This window comes from Gouania willdenowi, chromosome 6 (genome assembly GCF_900634775.1).
Source record: "Gouania willdenowi chromosome 6, fGouWil2.1, whole genome shotgun sequence".
NCBI lineage: Eukaryota > Metazoa > Chordata > Actinopteri > Blenniiformes > Gobiesocidae > Gouania > Gouania willdenowi.
In genome coordinates, this window is record NC_041049.1 from 29998449 (window position 1) to 30024318 (window position 25870).

General features: G+C 37.5%; 1 protein-coding gene across 6 annotated transcripts in view; it reads right to left on the minus strand.

The window, feature by feature from the left end:
- ppp6r3 (protein phosphatase 6, regulatory subunit 3) overlaps positions 1 to 21329 on the minus strand; it is a 40757-nt gene extending 19428 nt beyond the window's left edge. For 3 of the 6 annotated variants that reach the window (XR_003674249.1, XM_028449127.1, XM_028449124.1), the window contains exons 1-11: positions 21110 to 21328; positions 18099 to 18268; positions 17699 to 17932; positions 9609 to 9795; positions 9352 to 9489; positions 6675 to 6740; positions 6467 to 6579; positions 5526 to 5639; positions 3768 to 3894; positions 3532 to 3684; positions 2205 to 2354 (exon numbers count right to left, since the gene is read on the minus strand). Coding sequence is in view for 5 of the 6 variants with exons in the window: in XM_028449127.1 (XP_028304928.1) it covers positions 2205 to 2354; positions 3532 to 3684; positions 3768 to 3894; positions 5526 to 5639; positions 6467 to 6579; positions 6675 to 6740; positions 9352 to 9489; positions 9609 to 9795; positions 17699 to 17925 (1275 nt within the window). In the remaining variant the exon portion in view is untranslated. Of the gene's footprint in view, positions 1 to 2204; positions 2355 to 3531; positions 3685 to 3767; positions 3895 to 5525; positions 5640 to 6466; positions 6580 to 6674; positions 6741 to 9351; positions 9490 to 9608; positions 9796 to 17698; positions 17933 to 18098; positions 18269 to 21109 lie in introns of all 6 variants that reach the window. The other 3 variants (XM_028449128.1, XM_028449126.1, XM_028449125.1) reach the window with 2 other exon arrangements.
- Between the last annotated feature and the right edge of the window lie 4541 nt (positions 21330 to 25870).

The window sequence follows — 25870 nt, forward strand, 5'->3', positions numbered from 1 at the left end:
GGCTCGAATGATGATCTCCATCGCCATGGTGAATGCCAGAGGAGAGATAGTGCATCCGGCCATGATGCCTACTTCCAGGCACTGCCATGAGGTGGTGAACTCAGAGGTTGAAAAGCAGAACTGTAAATCTTGAAAGTAGGCTTTAACTAGAGTTAAGATGGTGATAGGGATATGGAAGAACCTAAAAGCAGTCCAAATGAGTTCATGGGGCACAGAGCCAAAGGCGTTAGCGAGATCCAGGAAGATGGCATGGAGATCCTTTTTCTCCAGCTTTGCCACTTGGATCTGATGCCAGATCATGCTAGAGTGTTCCAGGCAGCCAGAGAAGCCTGATATCCCTGCCTTCTGAACAGTTGTATCAATGTACTCATTTATTTGTAGGTACGCAGCCATCCTCTGTGCAATGACGCTGAAGAACACTTTTCCCTCCACATTAAATAGGGAGATTGGGCAGAACTGGCTGATGTTCTTTGCATCTTTCTCCTTTGGAATCAAGACTCTACCTGCTCTACGCCACACTTAGTGTATCATTTTTTTCTGCCATACTGTTCTCATGAGCTTCCAGAGAAATCTCAAGACATCTGGAGCGTTCTTGTATACTTTGTATGGTATTCCATTGGGCCCAGGGGCTGATGCTGATCTTGCCCAATGGACTACGCTTTTCACCTCCTTCCAGGTTGGAGGGCCAATTTCAAATTGATATTCTGGGGGGGCGATTGGTGGGATGTCTGGAGGAATGGCCAGATGTTCGTAGTGCCTTGGATCAGAGTGCGTTGTTCTCAAGTGCTCCTCCAGTTCGTCTCTTGTTGTTTGTAGGGTACCGCTTTTTTCCTTGGCGAACAGAAGTGGCATTAATAAAAGTACAACTACTTTGTTACTGTATTTAAATACATTTTGGTATCTGTACATTACTTGAGTAGTTCTTTTTCATAAACGACTTACTATGTTTTTACACAAATATCTGCACTTTTTTATATTTTGAAACCTGCCTCATTACGCCCCCTTAACAACTCAGTGCTGTCTGAAAGAAACCCCAAACTGTACCTATTTGTCAATAGTTGTATGTTTGTGAATGTTTTATAATATTTGTATTGTGGTTGGGTAAGTTTTATTGTTTTGACTGTATTTCACTGTAGTGTAGAAAGGCAAAACCAGGGACAGGAATTGTAAACTAGCACTAGCTACAGTATATACTCTTATGTGTATCATATCAGCTGTAAACCTGTTTTGTATCTAAGTTGAACTGCATTGTCCCTGTCAAATAAATAAATAAGGTGCATTTAAGTGAGAAAAGTAGCAAAACACAGATTTTAGGAAATGAAGAAAGTAAACCAATGAAGAAGCTGCATTGCCAGGTTGGATTTTTGTGTTCGAGGAAGGTAGGTAATTTGCCATATTGATTAATCTCAATTATTTAAACACAAAAGTGAATTAAAACAGAAGAAAAGATGTTGCTCACAAAAATACATAAGCACGCTATGCAAGTCAGTTGACAACTAAATGTTTCAATAAAAGCTTTGTTTCAATTCTAAACCTATTAATTTATTGTTAGGTTAAAAGATACATTTGTACAGAAAGCAAAATTTGTTTGTCAAAAGTATTAGTTTTGACAACGAAAGAAGTTAAGCAAACGGAAGTTAAATATATATCCTCTCAAGAATAGACAATAAGACACTGAAACTGAGCCAAGTGAAATTCTATACTACAAAATCTATAAAAATAAAATATTAAGACTGTTGTATATTTGATTTAAGAGTTGGCTGCAGTGTTTCTCTGTATCAGCAATCACTTTGGTCTGAACCATCAAAGTGAAGTCATTAAATTTTTTGTACTTCTACTTTGTCAATTTCTGAATGTGTACATTTATTTTACATTTCCTTGAGTACGACGTCAGTACAGTTTATGAAAACAGGCCCAAGAGAAGGCGTAGAGATCCAGTGTCCTTTTGAAACACTTTGAATTATAATATCCTCAAAGGTTACTATGGATTTTTGACCAAATGACTAATGCCAAAAAAAAAAACTTACATACTGCTGCTTTAACACCAGTGATTTAGGGAGTTCACTATGACTAAATCAGCCATGTTTGTGAACAATCGTAACATAAAACATTTAGAAAGTACTATTTTTTTTAAAAACAAACTCATACATGGAATAATTAATGCTGGCACATAAATGAACTGATTGGACGTGCTGAGGCCTTACATGTTTAATAAGGAGACTCTCCCGTGGGTGGTTCTGCTCTGTGTCTGGCTGGATGTCTTGAGGGGCAGGAGGCATCGCCAGAATCATGGCTGTGCAGATCTCTACTTGGATGTGTAGAAAGTTGTTCCAGATATACTTGAAATACATATCCTGTTTATTAAAATGGAAAAAAGGAAGAAATTGTGTGAGGAAATTGTTTTAAAAGACCTCCTGCATCATAAAGGACCCCATCCACCCTGCACACAAACTCTTTAACCCCCTCCCCTCAGGAAGAATCAAACATTACAGGTTAAAAACAATTGCACAATCATTTCTAGCGGTGTTTCGGTTTCTGGCCTTGGCTTTTTCATTTTCGGTTTTTGGCCATGAATTTTTATTTTGGTGCAGCCCTAAACATGATCATTCACACTTTAAAGGCTTGGATGAGATTTCTGTCCCCATTAACTACAATAAAGTAAGTCCAAATGTATGGACAATGAAATGTGCAATCCAGATCTGACACAGATGAAACTCTGTGGGACAATGGAGGAACCAACCAAACATGAACTAAGTCAAATTTCATAAAGAACGGTCAATTACCAACGCAGATATGATTTTTTTTTACATTTTGCCAAATGTCAAATTTTGCCAAATTTTTTGTTTTTGAAATCGATCCAGAATCAGCATAATAATCTAGATCCCATCTAAACTTTAATAGAATCTTCCATGGTGTGAAGTCTATCTTTGGTTCAAATATTTTCAAAATCTGTTAACTACTTTTGACATAATCCTGTTTACAGAGAAATAAATAAATGAACATTTTGGATATTTATTATAAAGCTGAGCTTGTTGTAAACCTGGATGAAGCAGACTTTGTTAGAAAGAAAGCAGCACTCATTAATGTCAATCGATGACAATATTTCATTTTTTCAGTACCGTCTAACATCATCAGACCTTTGCCAAGCAGCTGTGTGTCCCAGCAGCTTCTCAGATGTTTTAATCCTAATCCACCTAGAGGGCTTTATGTAGCCTTTATGATAGGCATGATGTCTCTGTAGATCTTACAAAGGGATCAGGAAATAAAGCCTCGTCATCCCACCTCCTTTTGCCTGTGTTGGTATTTATGCTGCTTGCGCTTATTTGCAGGGTATTCCCTTTCTATTAAAAATACGTCATTCTAATGAGGGGGATTTAAATCATTCAGTTGTGAACAAATGCACGTCTTCCACACGCACTTAGGACAACTCACAATGAGAAGAAATGTTTTCTCAGCTTTACAGAAATGTTGTTGTAAGTAAAGCATATGGAGGAAAAGTAAAAGATGAATGTCACTACAGGGCCTACTTACGAGTATAACTCCCAGGGTGTTGAGGTTGATGAGTTCTGCGTTGATGCTGTGAGTGTTGCTTTGCAACAGACTGGCCACTAGTCTCACCACATTCAGTCTAGTGTTTCCAACTGGAGGGTCTAATACACCCCATGTGGTCTTCATTACATTTTTCTAATGGTTGAAAAACAAACAGTAACTCTAAATGACACAGGTTTTTGAACAAATGACAATACATAAAGTCTATGCAGCCTTACTTTTGGAGGTTCCAGCAGAAGATGGTGGAAATCTTTGAGTCGAGGTCTAACAGCCTCTAAGATGCTGTGGTTGACTGAGAATGAAGGATGAGACATTCCTGGGGGGCACTCCATATGGCCCTCAAACCTAGAGACGCACACACACACACACACACACACACACACACAAAGGTTTTACATTCAGGGAAGCAGATTGATCACAGGTCATTAATACACACCATTGATCATGACTTTGAAAATAAGCAGTTTACTTTCCTCGTTTACAAAAACGTTTAAAATCAAATGTTAAAAAAATATAAAGATTAGGTATGATGAAAAGATTTGAAAAATAAGACTGGAATATTGCTATGGAAAATAATCTTATTTAATTAGTTATCCTGTAAGATGCTTAAAAGGATCATTCACTGCTTTTACAAATGTGGCCTAAAACCTTTGAAACGTCCTTATTAGAAGATCTATGTCTAACAAAACACATTATTTTGCACCATCATGGTTTTCTTAACTTTTAAAAATTGGACTTCTTTACCATTTCAGAACCTGTGTTCTGCCAACTTGAAATCACATAATTGAAGACGTCACACAGCCTGATTTGCCTGTAAAAATCCCATTGTTTTCTATTGGAGTAAAGCATTCAGCCTGCTTTTTAAATCATTTAGCAGCTTTTTAAATCATTGAGCAGCTTTTTAGATCATTTAGCAGCTTTTCTAATAAGAACATTTCAAAGGTTTTGGGCCACATTTGTAAAAACAGTTGATGATTCCTTTAAAAGGTTGCTTGTTTGCTCAGACGACTCATAATTAATTGTGAAATCTTGTCTGAAAGTGCTTTGAAAAAAAGGGTATAGGCATAATAAGCATGAGTTTCAGCCTACACCTTTTCAATTAGTTTAAACCTTATTGTTTTTAATTTTGTGTAGAAGGTAAAACTTCCATGTTCGTTGTTGGAAGTATTGTGTTCCTTTATTTGCTAATCAAAAAAAAAAAAAATTACTGATTCATACAAACAGTATGTTTTAGGTTTACTTGAGGCTGTTAAAGAGGGTTTCAACTATATTCTTAAGAATGAATTAAAGTTGGAGGTGGTTCCATCTTCTGTCAGATAAAGCAGTTGATTCAGTGATTTATAAACCTGGTCTCTGACTGGTGACATTAGGGTCTCAGTCATCTATCCTCAACAGATTTTAAATAAATTGGCCTAATGAAAGTATGACTGTCGCAATCCAAATACACTATTAGTATGGATCCTACACAATGTTTTATAAATGAGGCCCCTGAACTGTTTCCAGGTAAGAACTAATATCTGAAATTTGTAATGATGAACACCCTGTGTGTGCCTTGCATGGCTGCGTTGTTGCCTATAGCGTGTGAGTGGATGATGGGTGTAGTGAGGTGGTGGGAAAAATCAGCAGAGCTGACATTTGTTGCAGGCTATAAACTGTCAAATCCCATCATGACAGAAATGACCTCAGAACATGATAGTAACTAGAGAGATAGAAAGTGTGGATGTCGTGATATGACATCCCATCATAAAATTGTTTGTATCAGTCATTATCATCACATTTTATTTCCTTTAGCGAACTGGTCCAATGAATAACAAGTCCCTTTTACGCTTTGATGTTTAAAGTAAAATGATGTGTATACATTTATCAAAATAAACCATAACATTCAATGGGACACATCATGGGGTTGTAACGGACAATTTGGAAATGGTAAAATCGGATTTCTCAATAAAAGCCCAAGAAGAAAAGACTGGACTTACGCTGGTCTCCGTGTCTCAAACAAAGTGAGGAGGATTTGAATAACACTGACGATTGCGGACTCGTTTTTTTCCTTGTCAAAAATATTAGATAACAGCTGCTCCACCGTCTCTTGCCTGAAAAATCACATTGAAAATATCAAAGGCATTAATAAAACTAAACACTTGTGCTAACTTAAAGGTGCACTCCGTAACTCTTATAAAAGTGACGTTTTGTCATATTTGCTAAAGCTGTCACTATGTAAGGACAGCCTTACATCAAACTAGTAGTTTGTGTGAAAAAAAACAGACTCATTGAGTCCCTCCTGCTGCTCCTGCAGCCTTTGGCAGATTGCCAGAATGCACCACCGAGCAAAAAGAACCAATCAGAGCCAGGATTGTGTTTGATGGACTGTCTGACAGCTGTTGCTCACAGCCGCCGCCCCATTTCCGCCACACCAAAACACAGCAATGCTCATAGCAAGGCAGTGCCTGGAGCGCCGTCTTTTTTACAGTTTATGGTCTGCAGGAGTAGAAGATGGAATTGGTAACTTTTCTGCTTGAACGGTAATTACTGCTGCTTAATTACATTATGTTTTATTTGTAATTGTTGCACTAGAACTCTGTAGTGCATGTGTTTGTTCATGTGCTCACTGCCATCACTGCAGCCTCCGTGTGGGCTGCTGTGAGTGACACTGTGTTGCTGCGGCTGATAATTTAGTGTGTGCACATAGAGAGAGAGAGAGAAGTGCTGCAGTAATATGCTTTTAACAGTGAATGTTATATTACTGTGATGTTGCTGTCGGGCTAACATTAGCTTGTTAGCTCCTCTGAGGCAGGGACTTTGGAGGCAGGGCAAGAGATCAATAGAGAGGGAGGGGAAGGGAGGTATCTGAAAGTTACAGACTGCACCTTTAAGTATAATAAAAGACAAGAGGGGTTGATCAACATAACCAAATGCCTACTTTTCCAGAGTGGCCAGCAGTGGATCCGGCTCAGAGCAGCCCTGGACCTGAAACATCTGGTCTCTGCTGAGTCTGATGATCTCACACAGAGACTGGGAGGCATTGGAGTGTCTCTATTATGGGGGGAAAACACACACAGAGCAGGTTCAAGGAAAACTATTAGAATAAACTTGACTGTATATCCATTGTGTCTATAAGTAGAACTCACATCTTCATCCTGAGAAGACTGTACCATGTTCACCAGTCGCTGGATTATCTTCTCCTCATTCAACCACTTAAAAACAAACAGATGTGTAGAGCAGTGAGTAAAAATATTAAATACAAAAAATAAAACATATTTGCAGCTGGGGAAGTAATCAGATATCGAATTAGGGGAACCTAAATAAATAAACATGTGACTTCTGCTAACAAGACTTTACTAAAGACACAACAGAGTATTTAGATCTTTCTTTGAAGACAAAATAAACAAGAGCACTGAGAGAACCTCCGCCAAGCACCAAATCTCATCTTTACCAGATATTGGCAGATATGGTGCCCAATCATTCACACTTTAAAAGGCTTTTATGACATTTACAGCACATGGCTGAGCAAGATCACAAGAGAAAGTGAAACAGAACTCATGACTAGTGCATGTAATGTACAAAGTCCAAAGCAGGCAATATTGTAGTACCAGCTGAATGTAAGGATTTATCCATTTTTCAACCTAATCCAGAATCAGTATATTAATCTGGATCATCCCCAACATCTAATCAATTGTTCCTTGTCCCATTTGAGATAATTCCTGAACATTTCATTAAAATCCGTCCAATTTTCAAAAAACTAAAATAATGCTGGCAAAAACTCTCCTTGGAGGAGGTAATAAACAATCCCGAACAAAGACACATTTTTCAGATTTGAAGTACTTAACTAGAACATAAAATCATTATATGTATCAGTTATTGCTATTGTTAGTTACCATTACACAACTTCTAAAAAATAAATTTAAAACACCACTAAAATATGTTACAATCACTCTTTACTCCTGGACAAAGATTTAAAGCAATAGATTACAAACAACAGCCATAATGTGACCATAGAGACACTTTAATAAAACTGATATCAAATTTATCAGGCAACAAGTGAACATTCATTGTAGGCTTATGAGTTTTAAAACAAGAAAAAAAAGGACAAGTGTACAGACTTGAGGCAGTTTGAGGATCACTGCCCTGAGATAGATAAACGACTGGGTTCATCCAAACCATAGGAAGAAAATCTGCAGTGTCTGGTCCAGAAAAATTGATGCAATGCTTAAACTGCAGAATAAGTTTGTGCTGGATTTAAGAAAAACACTTTTGAAAACACATCAGGGTGTTCTTGCTTACCCCTGGGCCATAACAGGCATGTAAGCACTGAAACAGGACCATGGGGCATCGGGAGAACGCTTGTGTTACACTAACTTTGGAAATGTAAAATCATTTAAAGATAGAAAGTGTGGCTGTAGCATCAATTTTTCTGAAAGTTGTCCAGCTGCCACACTCACATTATCCATCACAGGAAGGCTTGGATTATAAAACATAAAAGATGAAAAGTTGAGAATGTTTAAATAATGTCTGGGAGTTAAAAATGTACAGAATTTAAGCAGTTTACAGCTAAAGCAGCTAGAAAAGACCAAATAAATGTTTGTCGCTATTAAGAGGCCTTCTCATTAGGCAGCTGGACAGTTTGACAATGGTTGAAAATGGTTAAGAAAATTTTAACTAGTTTTAACTGGCTGGTACTTCTGAGCTTTGTAGGGCCTACGATTTATGTTCTACAAGTAAACAAGATTACAATTACATTACAGTTTCATTTAGCTGACACTTTTATCCAAAGTGACGTACAACACGAGCAACTAGGGTTAAGGGACTTGCTCATCATCCCACAGTGATGACCCAGTGTTGGATTTTAACCGGTGACCCTGCAATTACAAGCCAACTTCCTGCCCAGTGAAGAAAAATGGCGAAACAAACAGAAGAGGCCTAACTCCGAGTCTGATCTAAAGTCTCCAAAGTTTGGAAACATTTCACTGAGAAGAAACCAGTGAAACTATTCAAGTGTAAACCCTGAAGATGAGCCCTCATTCCATTAAAGTACACACAAACACCCACAGCTGCTGTTCCTTCCCGTTATGCAGCGAAGTGAGGAGTTCTTTTTTATTTCTAATCACATGCAAATTTGATTATTCAAATAGTTATTAGATCTATGTTGTTTGTTTGTCTGTTGGAAAATCATGAAGAAGCCTGCTTAGCACACACTAGTTTAGTTATGTTTATGCAAAATTTACTGCACTAATCAGTGAATAACAGCGTGGTCGCTTTGAAATACCCTTTTTCTGCTTTCTGCTGATACGGTTTATTCTGAACAGTAAAACTCTTTCATTTATTATCAACTGTGGGATTTGAATGATATTAGAATTAAAATAAAAAAGGAGTCCAAAATATGCGCTTAAAAATAGAGAAATAATCATGACTAATCAAACAATCGATAGATTAGTAAACTACAAAATAATTGTTGCAGCTCTAGTTTGCAGCAAACGTTTGGATGCAAATGATAAATCTTGCTGCAATCCATCTCATGTGTCGAGCGTGATGCTGTTCCATTCAGCACTTAGAAATATAAAACTGTTAACTTGAGTTAATTCCATTAATCTCCATTAAACATTGTTTCCATGATTTTGTGGAGTTTATAACACCAGTAATTACAAATTAGGGAAAGCTGATGAAAGAGAACTGGGTACTGTGAAAAGGAATTGGGTATACTAATATGTAATTGGGAAAAATCTGAAACAGAACTTGTGAGACTTTAGATAAGATCTAAATTAGGAATATAGTATTCATTTCAGTGAATATAAAAGTGTTGCTACCCACATTGAGAACATCTTGACGTAGAGGCTGGGGTTCAATGCAGGTGAGCATTCTAAGCAGCAAGTCCATTATGGCCGATGTCCCAATGTGTTTAATCATCAAATCCACAAAGTCCTCCCGTTTCCGCAGAAAATCCACAATCTGAACAAAATGGACAAAGACAAATATGAAGAAGCTCAAGCCTTCATGGAATAACTAATGAAACGCAGAGTGGAAATCATTACATTTGTGCTGTTACCAACATTGTCTCATAAACTCACCTGTTCAGGCTTGCGTCCAATAAGAATAGATAGGACCTTGGAAAAGAAGCTAGCGAGGAGAGGGTTAAGAGGTGGCTCATTCTGGAGGAAACCATACAGTTTCATCAGCAAATTTTCATCTTCTCCCAATCTGTCGTTTATCTGGCTCACATCTGATGTAAGCAGCTCACAGGATATGTTGGGATACCTGCAGACAGAATACCTTACTGCTCAGAGTGTTTAACTCATATAAAAACAAGCACTCTGCCTGACTCTTTTGTTCAACAAACTGGGATGTAGTTAAACAACACTTACATATATGGATATGAAACAATAAAATATTCCTACAATTAAACCATAAGTGTAAACTGCACACAAGAATAATCAGGCTGTTTTTGTCCCAATTTCTCCCTTACAGTCCAAAGATGGCAAAAACCAGATTATCTTGTGTTTTCTAAGATACGAGTGACTATCGTATCTTAGAAATAATAGACTATGAAACGTGTCAGGGTCGACAATCATAAATATTAAACCCGTTAAATATTCACAACAAAAACTCCTTGTGTGTGTGTGGGGAAAGCCGATGACTCCTGACCGCGTGATTTGTGACGTAGAACAGAATGTAGCCAATCAAGAAGCGAGCTGACTGAGAAATGCATAATGCTGCGTTCAAGGCAACTTGAAACTCTGCCTTTCCCAGTTAAAAATTCTGATCTCCGCATCCAGATACCTCAAACATGGCTGACCACGATAATATTAATCTTTTCCCCGACTTTACTGAATAGGAGCTCCGATTTCAGGTGGCATTCCAAGTCAGTTTTTCAAGTAGGAAGTCGGAAAAGCCTGAGTTCCGAGTAGCTTGCAATGCAGCAGTAGATCATGTTTGATCACGCCGTGATTTCTGGCTTAGAGGAAGATCGGTGGTGGGACAGAATAATTATGTGTGAGGTGTATATGGGTGGGAGAAATACTAGATGCACCATCATTCAGACCAAGTAATAATCGATGCAGTCATTTTCCATTATCGTTTTTTTAAATGGTAACTTTGACGGATTACAGTAAAAGGATATTTTAACAGCACTATGGTTCATTAACTGTTGATTTAGCTCTTTATAAAGTGTATATTATATATTATTCAGAACAGCACTTTTGGTTTAGTGTTTTTTTATTGATTATATCACAAGTAGGAGGCTGCTACTTTGGATCTTTACCATGCAGCTCTTACTGAACATTTACAGATATCTTCTGCTGGTTCAGTAAAAGGTAAAAATATACCGAATAGGACGCTATTTTTTTCCTTTAAAGTTGTGAGTGCAGCCAATGTGACGGTGCGCTGTGTGTGTGGAAATTTCAGTCAGTCACACACACATGTCCAGTGAAAGTGGGTGTAGGAAGAAGAATATTACTGACAGTCCCCCCTGCAGCGGAATGACTGAACTGTAACAGCCACTGAACATCACAGTGAACTGAAAGTTCAAAAACGAGCTTTGGATCATGTGGGAAAATGAAAGCACTCACAGCTTTAATAACAAAACGGAGGTGTCATGATCCGTATGCAGGACAGTGTCTGATCGTGGAGGGAAATTGCGTGGCAACGAGTGACAGTAAAAGTCTTACATCTGCTGAATATTCATATATATTAACAGTACCAGTAGAGTGCCCGTCAGAAGTATGTATTCATGTGGGAGCTTAAGTAGAGTTATCAATTATGGCCAAATCTGTATGTGTTTGAAGGTTGGATGTATAAAGAGGTGTACATACTGTACTCTCTACTCTGTAGTGTTATAAAGGGCTATATTTGGGGGTGCAATGTAAAATAGCGTGTGTGAATTCCCTGGTTTAATTCTATTGGATATGCGCATGATAGATTAGTAAAGTTTGCACCAATGCTGCGGTTTAGGTAAAATCTGATAAAAGACACATTCGTACAAAATAAAACAATTTATTTACCATTTCTTAGTGCATGGGTGATTATCATCCAAGGTTAATAAGGAATATACAAATAGACGTAACTTAACGAGCAGACTGAAAATAACTTCATCTACTAAAATTCATGTGTGTGGCTCACACTCACTGGGGAAACATGGTGTGTGTTACTCGATACTAGGAGTGTGACGATATTTCGATGCGGCGATATATCGCGATATTTTTCTGCACGATCGATTATCTATTTTTTTTTTCAAGACCTTTTCTGCTTTTTCACTAAAATGTGCAGGTAGGTCTTCACATAAATTTGGCCACTGTTTGTTGAAGGAACCAATATATTGTTTACTAGAATATTGCACTATACTGGCGTCACTGGTAAGAAAGACCCTATTTTTTGTTTACAGAAAGCACTATTGGAGATACTTATTCATTTATATTGGTATGTTGACGCTTATTTACAGAAATGTTGCACTAAAATAGTGTCACTGTTCATAGGACACTTTTTCAATTTATTGTCTTTCAGAGATGTAAAATAAAAATTGTATTTTTTCACTTAATCTTTTTTATGTCATAGATTATTGTAGATTGATTTCTGACCAATATATCAATAATCGCAGTATCGTCATATCATAAGATAATTGTTATCGTGAGCTTCGTATAGTGTATCATATCGTGAGGTACCCAGAGGTTCCCACCCCTACTCACGCACGCGCGCGCTTCAGTCGCACACGTGCACGCACTCAGTGACTCACATCAGGTTGAAATGCTTGATACTTGTGAGCTTTGCCACTGCTAGTATATCAGTGTGAGTGCGGCTGCTCAGACGCCCCTCTCCCCTCTCCGGTGCCACGGTCTGAGTTCGTACTGAGATTGATTATGAGCATGCGCACTACTGGAAAATGAATTTTTGCTGCTTTCACTGTGAGTTTTGCCACTTCTGCCATGCTGAGATTGAAAATTCAATTTAAAAGCAATGTGTTTGTACAAAAAAATATATGTTTTATAATTTATTCTCTGGAGTTTTTTTTATTACTAGTACAGTGCCCGTTGGAAATATGAATTAATGTGGGAGCTTAAGTAGAGGTGTCAATTATGGCCAAATGAGTATGTGTTTGAAGGTTGGATGTATAAAGAGGTGTACATACTCCGTAGTGTTATAAAGCGGTATATTTGCGGGTGTAAAATAAAAAAGCGTGTGCGATTTCTCTGGTTTAATTGTATAGGACATGTGCATAATAAATGTGTAATGTATGTTTTTTGGAGTCATTATGTGTATTTTTGTATCTTTTTTGGTGTCGTTTTGTGCATTTCTGTTGTCATTTTGTGTATAAATATTTATTTTTGTGTATTTTGAGTCATTTTCATATTTTTTTGCTGTTTGGTGTATTTTTCTGTCATGTTTGTTTTTTGGAGTCATTTTGTGTGTTTTTGGAGCCTTTTTGTATAGTTTTGTGCATTTCTGTTGTTTTGTGTGCTTTTTGTATGAATATTGTTTGGTTTTTTGTTTTATTTTACTCATTTAGTATATTTTTATTGTAAATACTGTGTGTGTCTACCTCCATCTACTTCGTGCGTTACCTCTCACACACGCGCTCATGCACATAGTGTGTGTGTTTACATTGTAGCTGCTAGCATCTCAACACATAGAATAATATTAGAAGAAACACTCACCCTTGCGCAGAACAAAGGTTAATCATAGTGGAGCCATGTTATGGACCTACCCACTCACATAAAAGTTACATTCCTCTGTCTGAAGAACCAGATAGTTTGTGATATGGTCGGCTAATGGCCGTCAGCACAGCCAGTGAAGTCCTTGACCCGCGATTTAAAGGAAGTTTGGGATCACGGGAATCTACCTATAAAAGCAAGGGAGGTCTGTGTGTGTGTGTGGAGCAAATATCTCCCCGACAGTGCGAGTTCGACTTGAAACTCGGTCAACGGGTTCCAAATACCCCAAGTGTGTGTATCTGTTATTTTGGAGTAATTTGGTCATTTCAAAATGTTTATTTTAATTTTATTTCACTTCTGGACGGCCCAGAAATGAAACCTATTCAGCTTTTGACCTCAGGGTGTGAGGGGGCGCTAGCGCACCATCTATATCTATTTCACTGCACAGCTCACTTCCGGTGTGTGCACGAGCTCCCGTGGACTTCCTCTTTCGAGGAAACTGTTACTGTTACTTATTTGGTGATGACATTTTGAAACATTTATTTTCATGTTAGTTTGACCGTTCGCTATTTAGACCGGACAGACCTCACCCAGAAGTTATTGACGGCAATGGCTGCTGTGTTGAAAGCTGCACAATTATCAGCAGTGCGCGCGTGTGAGAAACTGTGAGAGAGACACAGAAACACAGAGAGAGAGAACGAGAGAGAACGAGAGAGAAAGAGAGAGAGAGAGAGCGAGAAAGAGCGAGAGTCTACGTGTCCTGTGTAACGGATCACCATTTAGTCCGGTTACAGTCTGTGTCACGACACCCATTCATTGGGTGGTAGTGACTGTAGTGTTGAGTCAGATCAGTAAACGGTGCTACATAGATTATTTTAGTGAAAGTTAGGCAGGCGCGCGCGCACACACTAAACGACAACCAAAAAATATGAAAATGACTCAAAATACACAAAACTAAATATTTATACAAAAAGTACACAAAAGACAACACAGAAAAATACACCAAACGACAACAAAAACATGAAAATGACTCAAAATACATTAAACTAAATACTTATAATCCCACATGAATGCATACATCTGACGGGCACTGTACATTACAGAAAAAAAACACCAAACGAAAAAAACAAAAATTAGTTAAAAAAACAACAACACATTTATCATGGGCATGTCTCATAGAATTGCACCTGCAAATATACCCCTTTATAATGCTACAGAGTATGTTGTTATATTATGCCCATAATTGACAACTCTTCTTAAGCTCCCACTATATGAATACATACTTCCGACGGGCACTGTACTCGATTTCAAAAAAACATAAATTAACAGAAAAATACACAAAATCACTCCTGATTCACACTACAATAGCAACAAAAACAATAATTATACAAAAATAAACATTACTCCAAAAAACATACATTACAAAAAAAATAAAAATAAAAAGCAGCAAACATTTATGCACAAAAAGACAACAGAAAGATACACAAATACACATGACTACAAAAAACATACGTTACAGCAAAATACACCATACAAAAAAATATAAAAGTGATGCACATGTCCCATAGAATTAAACCAGGAAAATTGCACCCACATTTTGCACCCGCAAATATACCCCTTATGCTCCCACATGAATACATAATTCCGACGGGCACTGTACTAGTCTATCTATAAAAGCCAGAAATGTCTGTGTGCGTATGTGTGTGTGGGTGTGTGTGGAGCAAATATCTCCCCGACACGGTGTAAGTTCGACCTGAAACTTCCAAATACCCCAAGTGTGTGCACCTGTTATTTTGGAGCAATTTGGTGTAGCAAAACGGTCAAAACGTTAATTTTAAGATTACGGCTCCCTTGGTAAGAGCGCGGGATTGAGCGCGCAACTTCCAGTTCCGGGATCATGACGTCACTATGTCGCAGTTTGTTTGGGTTATAAAAAAAAATAAATAAAACAGGTCAATATTAAAACCCTTTTTGTACCGCTAAAAGTAATTTAAGTTAATATTTCATGGTTATTTAATATTATTATCATTATTCCAAACTTCCTTTAAATCTCGGGTCACGGACGTCACTTCCTCCTTCGTCTCCATGACTGTGGGCGGTGGCTGTGCTGACGGTCATTAGCCGATTATAATCCAAACATTCTGCTTCTTCAGACAGAGGAATGTAACGTTTTTGTGAGCGGATGGGTTCTGTACAACGGTGAGTGTTTCTCCTTATATTCTTCTATGTGCCAAGAAAGATGCTAGCAGCTACAATGTAAACAAACACACATACGGCTGATGCGCGGGCATGCGTGCACCACATCGGGATGTACATGGTGAACGCACACAGAGCCGTTGAGAGAATTGCGACTTTGGTGTTGCAAAATGTTTATTTTTCGTGGTACTTTCGGGTCTCTCTCTCTCTTTTTTTTTTAATTTCTCAACAACCTGACGGATTATGTGCATGATGCGCGCGCACGTGAGAGAGATAACGCACACAAAAATTTTCAGACACGCACACACAATTTATAATAAAAATAAACTAAATGAGTAAAATAAAACTACAAACTAAATATTTATACAAAAAGCACACAAAATGACAACACAAATGCATAAAAATATACAAAAAGGCTCCAAAAACACACAATTACTCGAAAAAACATACATCACAGAAAAATACACCAAACAACAAAAATATGAAAATGACTCAAAATACACAAAACTAAATACTTGTACAAAAAATACACAAAATGACAATGCATGAAACTACACCAAAAAAGATACAAAATGATTCCAGAATCACACTACAATGGCAACAAAAAACAATAATTATACAAAAAATGCACAAAAAGACAACAGAAAGATACAAAAATACACAATGACTCCAAAAACATACATAACAGAAAAATACATCAAACAAAAAAATATAAAAATGAGTATAAAAAAAACATCAAACACATTTATCATGCACATGTCCCATAAAATTAAACCAGGGAAATCGCACACGCTATTTTACTTTGCACCCGCAAATAAACCCCTTTATAACACTACAGAGTACAGAGTATGTACACCTCTATGTACATCCAACCTTCAAACACACTCATTTGGCCACAATTGAAAACTGTACTTATGCGCCCACATGAATGTATACTTCCGACGGGCACTGTACTAGTAATTTTAAATAACCATGAAATATTAACTTAAATAACTTCTAGCAGTACAAAAAACATTTTTAATATTAAACTTTTTTTTCAACCCAAACAAAACTGCGACACAGTGACGTCATTAACCCGGAGCCGGAAGTAGCGCACTCAATACTGCGCTCATTACCGAGAGGGCCGTAATCTTAAATTGAAAGTTTTGAATGTTGTGCTACACCAAATTACTCCAAAAATAACGAATGCACACACTTGGGGTATTTGGAAGCCGTTGACTAAGTTTCAGGTCAAACTCATACTACGTTGGGGAGATATTCGCTCCACACACACCTTTTTTGCTTTTATATATAGATTACATGTATTGTGCTTGTATTGAAAAATATATGTTTCATAATTTATTCTAAGCAGTTCTTTATTATATGTATTGTGTTTGCATAGAATAAATTATGAAACATTTTTTTTTATAGTTTTTTATTATTACATGTATTCTGTTTGGATAAAAATAAAGCACATGTATCTTTCTGTTGTCTTTTTGTGCATTTCTTTTATTATTGTTTTTTGTTACCACTGTAGTGTGATTTTGGACTAATTTTGTGTATTTTTGTATCTTTTTTGGTGGAGTTTAGTGCATTTCTGTTGTCATTTTGTATATAAATATTTAGTTTTGTGTATTTTGAGTCATTTTCATATTTTTATTGATGTTTGGTGTATTTTTCTGTAATATATGTTTTTTTGGAGTCATTTTGTGTGTTTTTTTGGAGCCTTTTTGTATATTTTTGTGCATTTCTATTGGTTTGTGTACTTTTTGTAAGAATATTTACTTTCATGTTTTATTTTACTCATTTAGTATATTTTTTTATTTTTATTATAAATACTTTGTGCGCGTTCTCTCACGCATGCGTGCCCGCACGCACGCACATAATCCGTCACAGATTGTTGAGACAAAAAAAGAGACTCGGAAGTCGCACAAAAAATAACACCAAAGTCGCAACTCTCTCTCTAATCCGGCCAATACAGCGGTGCTTTCAATAGCCTGGTAAATACAGTAAGTATGTCTCTTGTCTGAATACAATTGTTGTGGTTTGAAAATGAGCAATTCATCAGAGGTCACAGTGAGAAACAAAGAAATCCTATTAAAAAGTGCATCTAGATGCATCAATTCATTATTAAATCGCAGTCCCTATAATCATGATCAAATCGTGAGGTGCCTAAATAATTTCCACACCTAATCGGTGTTGGGATTATCAGCGCACACATACACAGTACCATCAGAACTGTTCTATGTATTATTTTTGTATCTTTATGTGTGAGGTAAAAAATATTGATCATCTAAACCTGAAGAGACCTTGTATGTGTGCACCTTGATTTATTTACTTACTTGTATTTAACTTTTTCCTCAACCTCTGAACAGGGTTCTTGTGTGATGAAGGTCACGAGGTCCTCCATGCACTGTGGCCTCAACAGGAAATCAACAAGTTTGTGGTTCTGGGCCTTGCACTCCTGCAGGACATCGTCCTCATCCATTACCTCTGTAAGGGTCACATCCTCTTTCTCTAGCAGTGTATCGATGTGGGATGTGGTGTGGAGGTCAAATTTCCAAAACATGTTGGTGCTAAAACAGATTGAGAGAAAGCCGATCATACATCAAGAAGTCAAGAGTTTGACTTTATCTCCAACACCTAATGAAAAAGAAGATTAAAAAAAAGACCCTCGACAAGATTACGGTGAGTTGTGTCGAGTTATATCCAAAGCATTACTAGAATATTTTGCCATCTAACCTTTAAATAGGTGGAGTCCAGACAGCGGAGCTCAGGTTAAAAGGAGACGTGCTCTAGTCTTTGGAAATTGTGGCCCATTCCAGTCTTGCTGGACAGAGGGCCAAGCAGGCAGACAGTGGTGATGGACAGACCAACCAAAAACACACATGCAGCAGTTCAGCAGCTCACACCTATGAGTCACAGAAACAGAACCAAAGAAAGATCAAACACATTTGTTTTTAGTGTGTTTTACAGCTGATTTAGGACCAGTTATAAGAGATGCTAACAGAAAGCTAACACAAGAGGAACTTTTATTAGGTTATTTATTTAAGGATGAGTAATTGTGATTAAATTGTAATTGAGAACATAATTGTAATTTACTTTCGGAAGATAAAAAAATAACTGTAATTGAATTGAAATGATCCCTGTTGATGTTAAAGCTCCACTTCCTGATCCCGATGACTTTCTTGATCCAGCGTTTGTTTCCGTCTGTCCCAGTCCATGACGTGATGTGTTCTGCAGTGGTCTAATATTATATTATTCTGATATATTAATGGTCTTTGATATTGCAGACTTGAGGTTGTCCTGTTGTGCCTTTTCTTTCTCCATTCTTGTAGTCATTCTGCCTTCTCCTTTTCCCACTCCCTTTGATGTTTGTTTTTTGTCTTGTTCTATTTTGTCTTTGGGGTGAACTAGTAGTTGTCTGAGTTTGATGTTTGGTTTTATCTTTGACATTTATGTATGTATGTGTGTGTGTGTGTGTGTGTGTGTGTGTGTGTATATATATATATATAATTTATTACTTGATCAAACCTCTCCAAACATTCCACAATACAAAATAAGTAATAAATAGTACGTATGACTTGTGCTGATATCGTATCAGATCAATTAATATTATCGGCCACTACTCCAGACTGGAATATATCCGTAACAATCAAAAAACAATAAAATTGCCCAAAAGGACAACAAAAACAGTAAATACACAATACAACTACAAATAAGTGTAGACTCTAGCATAAATTAGACTTCAGAGTCTGTCAGCACATGTTTCACTGAGATCTGAGTTATAAAGATCTTTACTTGTCTGTGAAAATAAAGCAGCGCACACAAGAAATGATGCAGGCCGCAATGGATACGGAACACCTGCTTGGAGACGGATATGTGCACAAAGCAGGAAACGGAGAGCAAAGCTGACGGTGAGAGACTGTCCACTTCTGATCAAGAACTTAAATGCACTTTGTGTTTTCTTAAAAGAACACATTTTACCATCTTTCTGCAACCCAGTCAGTTTTAGACATGACTGGGGTCAAGTTAAACATTTTATCTTATATTTTGCATTGCTGGAATGTCAATGCTAAATACATATTTTCATTTTTTAAAGTAATTTATTCTTTAAGCATTACTATTTTTTTTACAATTTCAATGTCTTGATTTTAGTGAGGTTAGTACATAGCCATAGCTATAAATACAATGGTAATTATTGGCCTAATAATTACCATTTAGTGTTTCTGTCTTTGTTTGCTCTTTTCTGGTTTTCGCCTAGATTTTTCATTTTGGTTCATCCATTCCCTACTACAAATACATGCACAAACAGAAAAAATGACAACCAACACACAAAATGGCTCCAAATATGCACAAAAGAAAGTGTCAATTCGTACGGTTGCCGTACGAACAACCCCCAGTGCTATTGGTGCGTTTACCAAAGTACACGTACATAGTGTCAGGTTTAGGGTTAAGGTATACCCTATATCGCAATAATTTTTAGGTTTAGGTATACGGTTAGGTTTAGTCTTAGTCACGTGAAATAAACTGGTTAATGAGGGGCGCTGCGTACGGATAGAATGACGGTATATTGATACGGCAACTGTACAGATAACCACTGCCTACACAAAAATACACAAAAGGACTCATAAACACACAAAATAAGAAAAAATAAACAAAAAAACAACAAAATACACAAACCCTTTGTTTTTTCCTGCGTTAATGCTCAGATGATAAATCATTCACTTTCTGTTACCCTGCCATCTCTGCCATACAGAGTGACTACGGTAATATATTTTCTTTCAGATCTATGCTGTGCAAAGTGCAGGAGCTGCAGTGAGTTGTTAGTTCCTGTTGTACTGAGGTTCATTGATAGTACTGGTAGCCCACCTAGGAAAGGTAAACAGTACAGCACCTCCCCCCCACATTGCTTCTGTGATTAAGTAAATGTGTTTAATCACATTCCTTAAAAGTATTAATTGCCAAATCCCTCCACTGTCTGGAGATGTTTATGGCTCAACACACTCGATTGAGTTTTTTTGTGTGGACAAAAATCTAAATTAATGCCCATTGAGCGAGAAGCAGAATAAGAGACTGGTAGTGTACCATTAATATTTCTTTACCAAAAAAAAAGAGCACTTTGCACAGATGATAACACAATCAATACATTCCCTGTTTGAAAGCTAACAGGGGGCTGTGATTAAGTACAGTACAGTGTTAAATGAGTGGATACAGCTGTTGTTGCTAACTGTGACAACCACCATCAACTCTAATGCTGAGTGAAAATGGTGACAGCCATCAGCTAGTTCTCACTGTACAATCAAAGCCAAAACCTGCACACACACACACACAAAAGCAGATATTATCACATGATCACCTGCCCCATAATTGGGAACTGTGTCTACGGATTATCACAGGGCCAGAGACACCCTGCTGCTATTTAGTAGCTAACATTATTAGCTCCTGTAAGCTAACAGATCATCTTTAATTGTAATCAAACTAGTGCTTTAGATATCATCTCAATGAGTGAGAGACTAGGACTCTACAGCCAGTAACGATGGTTTAAAACAAACGCAGTAAAACGCCCTAAACAGGAGCCGGTAGCAGGCAGCAGTGATGGTGGTGTAACAGTAGCCGTGCTTAGCCCGGCCACAGCTACAGAGACTGACAGCGCAGTGATAAGATGGCCCAGTGTGGCTGTCTGCCTGCTGGGAGCTAACGTTAGCCGGCGAGCTCTGAGCACCTACTGCATGAGCTAGGCAAGTGCTTACCGGTTGGCATCAGCAAACGGCGAGTCTCCAGCATAAGCCTTATCTTCAAACTGTCCCGGGAACCCCACAAAACTTGTTGTATTCTGAAATATATTAAAACAAAACACCACAACGAAAAATTAACGCATAAAACAGACTGTGACAGGCGCGAAAGGGTAGATTATCTGAAGGCAACTTTCAAGATGGCGGGTGCGTCAATTTGGACGATCCCCTCCCCCACTAGAAGCGCAACGTCTGCCACTCAAACAACCACTGCGTCCCTATTGGTTAGACTACCTATCACTCAAACCACACTAAGCCGTTCTATTGGCTAACAGGGTGCGTCACGTTTAAGTGTCATTTGTATTTGGGATTGCTGTGATCAGACCGGAAAACCGGAGTTTATATCAATTAGGTAACCCGAAATAGTTTTTTCCAGTCGCTTTCCCACTCTAAACATTTGCATAACATTTAGTTAATTTCTCAAAACATTTCGTACAATAGAAAAACTCCATGGATTACATGCAAAAGCCAGTCATTTGCTCAAAACCCTTAGTTTGTCTCTCAAATAACTGTCAAAGAACATGTCAGTGCCATCAGAATAAAAAGTATTTTTGTCATTGTGAACGGATAAAACACTCAAATTAGTCATGTTTTTAATATAACATGCATTCTGTAAGGATGTTCTGATGTAATCTACGGCTAAAGTTTGGATGTAGATTGTTTGTTACACCCAGAGGTGAAAGTAATGGATTACAAGTACTCAAGTTACTGTAATTGAATTGCTTTTACAAGTACTTTTTGAATATATTTCTGAAAACGTAAAGTAATTGATTACATTTCTACAGTCAGCCGTTACTGAGTAAATTGTTATTGTTTGAGTATTTTTTCATTTCTGTTTCATGGTGTCTTCATAAGTTTATGAAGGCACATTGAACATAATTCATATGTTCTTATTTGTGCCATTTCTGATCAGCGCCCTGCCACTTGCTTCGGTTCAGATTATGTTGTTTTCCACATGGCAAATTTTGTCATGGCACTGTTTTAAAGTTCATAAAAATGTAGCTATAATTAGAACCTTATCATTTTTATTTTTATTTTGAAAGTAACTAGTAACTTTTACTTTGAGTACTATATAACTGAGCTACTATTTTTACTACTACTTGAGTATTACTTTATGTATGTCTTACTTGTAATTGTACTCGAGTACAATTTCTAACAGTATTTCTACTTGAGTAGGATGTATCAGGACTCTTTACACCTCTATTTACACCTTATGTGTATGTGGGAGTTTGAATGCAAGAGGCTGGACAAGATTACCATAACTGTTTTTACTGTAATTTGATGACGGACCATGTCATTGTGGTACAGAAAGGAAAAGACGAAGAAAACAAAAAACTAAATAGAATTGTAAACACAGGACAATCTCCTCATAAGGTAAACTGTACATGCCGTGCTGTAGTTTGCTGTTGAATAGTCAGAATGATTGAGGTCACATGTTCTCTAACATTTAGCTGCATCCTTGGATCAGCCTCAGCCATTGTGAGACCATGATTGACAACGTGGTCTACAAATGTGACTCCTATCTCATCAGGAACGTCCATATGTCCTCGGCCTCTTCTTCCTCCTCCGGTTTTACCTCCAAACTCCACCACTCAGCCTCTCTCCTCTTCCTCTTCTTCTTCCTCTTCTTCTCTCTGGTTGATGACCTCATCTGATTCCTTGTCCTTTAATTTTGTCAGAGATTGTAACATTGTGTAACATGCTTATATGCACTTGTTAGTTGCAAGAAAACTGGTGGCTCATTGGTTGATCTAATGCAGTGATGTCAAACTAGTTATAGTTCAGGCCAGGGGGCAGATTTAAGGAGGGAAACAAGAAATATCATCATTATTGAGCCCTAATTTGTACTTCCACATATAAATGATACACAGTATAGACTCCAGTATAAGACACTCCAGCAATAAGTGACACATATCAGTCCTTGTAGGACCTTCTCTTTAAATTTCCTGGATTTTGTGACAAATTGTAATTCTACGCTCTCAAAATGCTGGCCTACTCGTTGTTCCATTTGTCTCTAAAAGTAGTATAGGAGGAAGAGCTTTCAGTTATCAGGCCCCACTTCTCTGGAACCATCTACCAACCATGGTTCGGGGGGCAGACACCCTCTCTACCTTTAAGGTTAGGCTCAAAACATTCCTCTTTGGTAAAGCTTTTAGTTAGGAACCAGCTCATAGCTCATAGTTAAGATGCAATAGGCATAGACTGCCAGTGGGGGGGTCTGGCATGCTCGGTTGGAGAGAGGTTGGAGAGGGCGTTAAGAGAGAGGTCATTTAGGTTAGAAAGGGACCGGAGAGGGTCCCATTCCTCTCTCAAACACTCCCTCTATGTCTGCTTCTTCCCTTGTGTGTTTGCTCCTGTACTCCTTCTGGCTTTTGTCTTGCAGGTCCGTGGGATCCTCAGTGTGGAGTTACAGAGTCTCAACAACTCTGTCTCCACCCTCTCCTCTGCACACACCCAACACAGCATAACGTGGATGGCTGTTCATCATAGGAATGGGATCCACACAAGGTTCCTGCTGCTTAACAGAAGGTTTTCCTTGCCGCCATGATGAATTCATGTTGGGTGTGGGATACATATGTATGTGTATATACGTATATATGCATATGTGTGTATCCATAAAATGAAGAGTCCGTCCTTAAGACTGCTCTACTGTAAAGTGTCTTGAAGATACCATTGGTTATGATTTGGCGCTATACAAATAAAAGATTGATTGATTGATATTTGGAGAAATTTTGTGGATTAATTTGAGGAAAATTTAAGGATTTTTAAGGAAAAATTTGTATTTTTTTTTAATAGTTTGTGATTAAAAATGATTGTGTGATATAAGCCTGGGAAAACTGCAAGACTTGTAAATATTTTGGAGTTTTATTCAATTTGTGTATTTGGATCTACAACTGATTTTACACCATGGTTCATGTTTTATCTTTCACTTTTACTTTCCCCTGCGGACCACATTGGATGCTCTCAAACATTTTAGACTCAAGTACCCCCTTTTTCTTATTTCTGAATTCAAGCACCCCTTTTTCCGACTGCAATATTTTGCTCAAAAATGATTCATGAATATTATGACAAAACAACTATAGCACATAATGATGGATGCATGAGTGCTAACACACATTTTAAAGAATCTCATTTTGTAAATAAGTGGAAAAAAACAGTATTTAGTGTCTCCTCAATAGATTCATTTCTTCTTTCTTTCTTTTTTTTTTTATTACTTCCCGTCATCTCCCACCAGGTGTGGGCCCAAGACTGTTCAGTTCATGTTCTAATCAAGATATTTTTCCATCATCGTTATTGTGATTATAATTTTTAACTAAAAATCCACAATATTACAAAACCCCATATTTTTTAAAGCTTTAATTTGTTAGTTTTTCACTGTCTCTTTCTCAGGTACCTCCTGTAGTGCCCCATTTGAGAGACACTGCTCTAAAGGGCCGGATTTGGCCCCCGGGCCTTGAGTTTGACACAATTGCTTCACATATTTCCCTACATTAGAAGAAGTCAAGATTCACCTGGGAGCAAATTACCAGTTCAGGACAGATTTAGAAAAAAAAACAGTCTAATGGAAATGTACATAAATGTGATTGAAATATTATGAAATGTTTTTTAAAAATGTGCATGTAAAGACTTAAATGTGCCTAAATGTTGTGGATGGATAGACTATTCAATAAAGACGCATATAATACATTATGATCAACATCATCGAGCAAACTGTCTGTCACGCGCATGCTCCATTGAGGCTATGGCTGCGTCCTAATAGTACCTCCTATCTCCTTTCCTATCCACTGTTCCTTCACCCCCGGAAGTGTCTCAGGGTGGCCATGATAAAGAGCGTCCAAGTTCTCTTTAAGCTCAGGAAAAGAGGCTCAATGCTTCCTTTTAAACCTCCTTTAGCCTAGGAAACACTGATGCATCCTTTACCAAAAGAGACGAGATAATGCTGACCCACAATTCCTTGCGGCGACATCATTTAAAGGGAAACGCACACCTGAGCTCTCACAGAAACTCACAATAAGTAACTGAGATCATGTAAATTACCAATGCAATAATATGCCTTGAACAACTTTAAATAAATAATCTAAAACCCATATATTATTATATGTAAGACATATTATCAGATTATAACTGACATATAACAGACACTCTGTGGTTCAAGAAAAAGGGATCAGAGACATTTTTAATCACATTATGTTTTATTCAACATAATTCATATTAATGAGTAGAAGGTAAGTGTGAACAACCATTCTCAATATGACGTTCTTTTAGTTAAACCCTGTGATGTTTCAGATTATATCAGGGGAAAGTGTTATAAATGTGCTTTTAGTCCATTTTCGGAAATTTGTAGTTTTTTCACCACGGCAGACGTCACTGACGTCACCTGTGGAAATGCGTTTTATTGTCAAAACAAACTGTGCCTATGCTCCAATCGTTATTCACAAGTTAATATATATTTTAATGCTCTTTTGCTTTCCTTTATTGTACCCCTTTTGCTTTAAATGTTTGTTTTTATTCTGTTCTTGCTTCTGAAGCTGTAACAAGTTGAGATATTATCCTCATCGAGTGTAATTTTGAAAATGTTCAATAAAATAAATAAATAAATAAATAAATAACGTAATGGCCGTTTGCTATTCCTCTCCTAACACATTTCCTTACCCCCGTGACGTCATTCACTGGGTTATGGAAAAGTGGATAGGAAAGGAGATAGGAGGGACTATTCGG